The 3,941-nt window shown below is 40.9% G+C and overlaps 2 protein-coding genes across 2 annotated transcripts; both read left to right on the forward strand.

The window, feature by feature from the left end:
- Positions 1 to 13: 13 nt before the first annotated feature.
- LOC106751233 (eukaryotic translation initiation factor 3 subunit G-like) lies at positions 14 to 1,720 on the forward strand (the record flags this gene model as incomplete). The annotated part of the gene is made up of 1 exon (XM_014632074.1): positions 14 to 1,720. A coding segment is annotated over one exon (519 nt), but the record flags the coding sequence as incomplete, so codon positions are not given.
- Positions 1,721 to 2,057: 337 nt separating this feature from the next.
- LOC106751234 lies at positions 2,058 to 3,652 on the forward strand. Its single transcript, XM_014632075.1, has 2 exons — positions 2,058 to 2,703; positions 2,792 to 3,652. The coding sequence occupies exons 1-2, from the start codon at positions 2,366 to 2,368 to the stop codon at positions 3,000 to 3,002; spliced, it is 549 nt and encodes a 182-aa protein (XP_014487561.1). The 5' UTR covers positions 2,058 to 2,365; the 3' UTR covers positions 3,003 to 3,652.
- The last annotated feature ends 289 nt before the right edge of the window (positions 3,653 to 3,941 follow it).

The raw sequence follows: 3,941 nt of genomic DNA on the forward strand, positions 1-3,941 counted from the left end.
AGGTGAGTGACGACACGGACCGAATAAACGTCGATCCCGCTATTCTATAAGGCAACATCCTTATATCGCGTACGTTTCGAAGCAAATTTCACCAAACGTACACTTTTTCGTATATTTAGGAAAAGTGCCGGACGACAAGAAACCTCTCGTCAACACAGCCGTGCCGGGTGCTATGGCTGAGCTCAAACCGCAAGGCGGCAAATACGTGCCGCCTGGCATGCGCGATGGTGGCAACAAACGTGGCGATTCCATGCAGATGCAGAGACGGGACGACACGACTGCCATTCGTATCTCGAATCTTTCGCAGAGCACCACCGACGCTGATCTGGACGAGCTCGTCAAGCCGTTCGGTTCCGTGGTGAAACAATTCCTGGCTAAAGAGAAGCTCTCCAATCTCTGCAAAGGTTTCGCCTACGTCCACTTCAAGCACAGGGCCGACGCGGCGAGAGCGATCGCCACATTGGACGGATACGGATATGACCATTTGATTTTAAATGTAGAATGGTCGAAACCGCAAATACAAAATAATTGAAACTCAATCTTAGGGAATTATAATTTATTTATCATATTGTTATTCGTTATTATTAAATTTTTTCGCAGTTCAGGAATTCAATTTCTCTTCTTTTCCTTTTTTCCCACTTCTGTTTTACGTTCAAAATATTACTGACGAACACGGCTTACTTGACAGAAACTTTTGTGCTGTAATAATTCTAATTGTTGTCAACCGAGCAACTTCCTCCAATCTTCGACATTAAATATGGCGAGCGCGAAATTCATTTTGTCAAAACAACTTCGACTTTTTTATTTTGTATTATATTCCTAAGATTATCTGTATCTCGTGAGTAATATGGGCTTATTCTCCCTAAAAAAAATGAAGTACATGCGGAGAAAGACAATAGCTGAATTAGTTTAATTCTGGGAAGAATTTATAAAAAAATTAGAGGGTGTGTTCACTTGGTTTTTCAATACGGTCCGAATCTTTTTTTTTTCTCTTAATGCAGTTTGTAACGTTGCCGATGTTCAATAGAATGTTTTTGAATAATTCTCAGAACTTACGTTGAACATCAGCTATGTTCCGGATTGCATCGGAAAAAGTGTTCCAACCGGATTGAAATCGAGTGCTTTCGTGAAGGTATCGCATGCTTTTGCGATATCAAAATCAGAAAATATAATAATAGTCTGAATTCGCATATTCATTTAGTACTAAATATGAATTAAGTTTTCGATTACCCCAGTTAATATAAATGTTATGTTTAAATACCGACTCGGAATTAGATCATCTTATTTAGAGCCTTAGCAGAATGGCTGACTTGTAATTATTAGTTTGAAACAACGTTTTATGTCTTAAGTATATCAGTCCACGATCGATATTTTAGGCCTTAAGCATTAAGAAATTGACCAATCACAGTCGAATTATGGAAGAAAAATTAATTATGATTGATCAGTTTTTTAAATCTTATATCTTAAATTCTCATTGTAGAACCTGCTTAATGCATAAGTTTCAATCTACAATAGATACTTGAAGCCTTAAGAAATTGGCCAATCACAGTCGAATATGAGGAAAATAATCGACTTGATTGGTCAATTTCGTTATACATGCTTAGAGCTTAAATTTTCATTATAGATCCCGCTTAAGTGTCATGTTTGGAGTCTTAAATTGAAAAGCTGTTTATGACTGATGACAAATCGCTGTATAATTAAAAAAATATATAAAAAATTATAATTTAGACGAAAATTTAGAACACCTTAACCCTTTCGCGGCGGAGTGCTCTGGAAAGAGTTGCACTCTAAGCAGCCGATGCCAGATCGACCGCGCGGACCAAATACGCGAGTCGTTCCGAACGCAGTGTATATATAATATTTGACTATGTAAAAAAAACCTTTGCACAAGAAGCGTATGCTGCTAGCACGTCAAAAACAACTTAATGGACATTAATGGCAGTTGTTGATAACAAACGAACAGCGCCTTCGTACGAAGAGAGCGGCTCCGGATGGGCGCCATCTGGCGCTGTTCGTTCACCGCGGGTAAATTTGCCTGAGCGCCGAACGGCGCTGTTCGCTGAGAATGAGCATCTATAGCTGAGCGCCTAAAGGCGCTGTTTGCCGCGAAAGGGTTAAAATTACAAATCAGCTATTATGCTAAGGTCTTAAGCCGACCGCATGAAACGATGATATATGCTACAAGATAAGTTATATGATACAAGCAACGTTATACATACTTGTATCAACGTTAAACCTAACCCCGATTCCAAGTGAAATGTATTTTTATTTTCACCTATACACTAAATTTGCAAAAGTGTTATCTGTTGTATAGACAATTTGTATGTATTATTAAACAAAAAAATACTTAAAGTAATAAATAAGTATGAATGATACAAAGACTAAATTAGCCCATGTATTACAGCTTCTAAATGAAGTTTTAATGGATTTAAATAATGTCCTGAAATTTTGTAGCGACATAAAATCCAAAAAATGGGAAAGTAGGCAGTGGTTTGTTCGTCCTATTAACAGCACACGAATAGAGAAAGGATTATTTTCAACCGCCTTTCAAGAAATGAAAGAAGATCCAGATTTATTTTTTCAATATAGTAGAATGGATCTAGAAACGTTCACTTACTTGAAACACTTGTTAGAAAAATCTCTAAGAAAAAGAAAAAGAGTTGATGTTATTTCTGTAGAAGAGCGACTTATATTAACAATCAGGTAAGACTGTATAAGTTAAATTTTTTATACAAACAAATAAAATTTTTCTCTATCAAAAACTTAGGTATAATTATAAAACTGTGTGTAGGTACTTAGCCTCTGGAGATGAAATCATTTCTCTTGCCATTCAACACAGGATAGGAGAATCAACTGCTCGTCAAATAGTATATAATACTTGTTCTGCTATATACAATACTCTTTTCCCAATATATTTACGCCTACCCGTTCAACAAGTTTCAGGACACGATGCCAGCGCTCAAGGATACCGTTTGGAGCTGGGTGGTAGGGTGTCGTCCTGATGCGCTTACCTCCCAGTAGTTGAATGAGAGCGTTGAAGAGAGCAGACTCAAATTGCGAGCCTCTGTCTGTTGTGATGAACTTGGGACAGCCAAAGCGTGCAATTCAGCTGGAGTAGAAATGAGTGGCCACATTCGCGGCCGTGATGTTTTTGAGAGGAATGGCCTCCGGCCAGCGAGTGAAGCGATCCACCAATGTCAGCAGGTAGGTGTAGCCCTGGCAAGGCGGCAGCGGGCCCACCAAATCTATATGGACATGATCAAAGCGCTGATTCGGATTCAGAAACGACTTGGGCTGCAGGTGCACGTGCCGACCAATTTTAGAGCGTTGACAATGCTCGCAGGCGCTGGCCCATCTGGTTATGTCTTTTGACATAGAAGGCCACACGTAGCGTTGTGAGATGATCTTGGTGGTGGCGCAACCTGAAGGATGAGAAAGAGAATGAGTGAGGTCGAAAACTTGTCTACGGAATGCTTCCGGCACGAAAGGCCTGATGTCGTTTTGCGAAACGTCGCAGTAGATTTCTAAGTTCTCCGGTCCCAGTGTGAGTTTACGGAGTTTAAGAGAAGTGGTAGCGCTTATGAGAACGTGCTGCAGTTCCTGATCTCCCGTTTGTGCTTGCGAGAGCTCAGCAAAATTGAGCATTGTGGACAGTCGAAGAGCATCGACTTGAGGAGGAGAGCCATTCTCTAGCGAAGCAGACGCGTGTGCAGGACCACTGGAGCTTGGATTGACAGCGTCGGAGTTCGGCGCAGGCTCATCGATCCGTGAGAGGGAGTCCGCCACGATGTTGGATGCACGTGCTCAATGTCTGTAGAAAACTGAGCGATGAAATTGAGTTGGCGAAGCTGCCGTGGTGAGGCGTTGTCCAGCTTCTGCTTGAAAGCAGAGAGGAGAGGTTTCTGATCGGTGCGAAGTGTGAGAGGGTAGCCCTCGATCAT

The sequence above is a fragment of the Dinoponera quadriceps genome, unplaced genomic scaffold, assembly GCF_001313825.1.
Source record: "Dinoponera quadriceps isolate SergipeBrazil2010 unplaced genomic scaffold, ASM131382v1 scaffold10115, whole genome shotgun sequence".
NCBI lineage: Eukaryota > Metazoa > Arthropoda > Insecta > Hymenoptera > Formicidae > Dinoponera > Dinoponera quadriceps.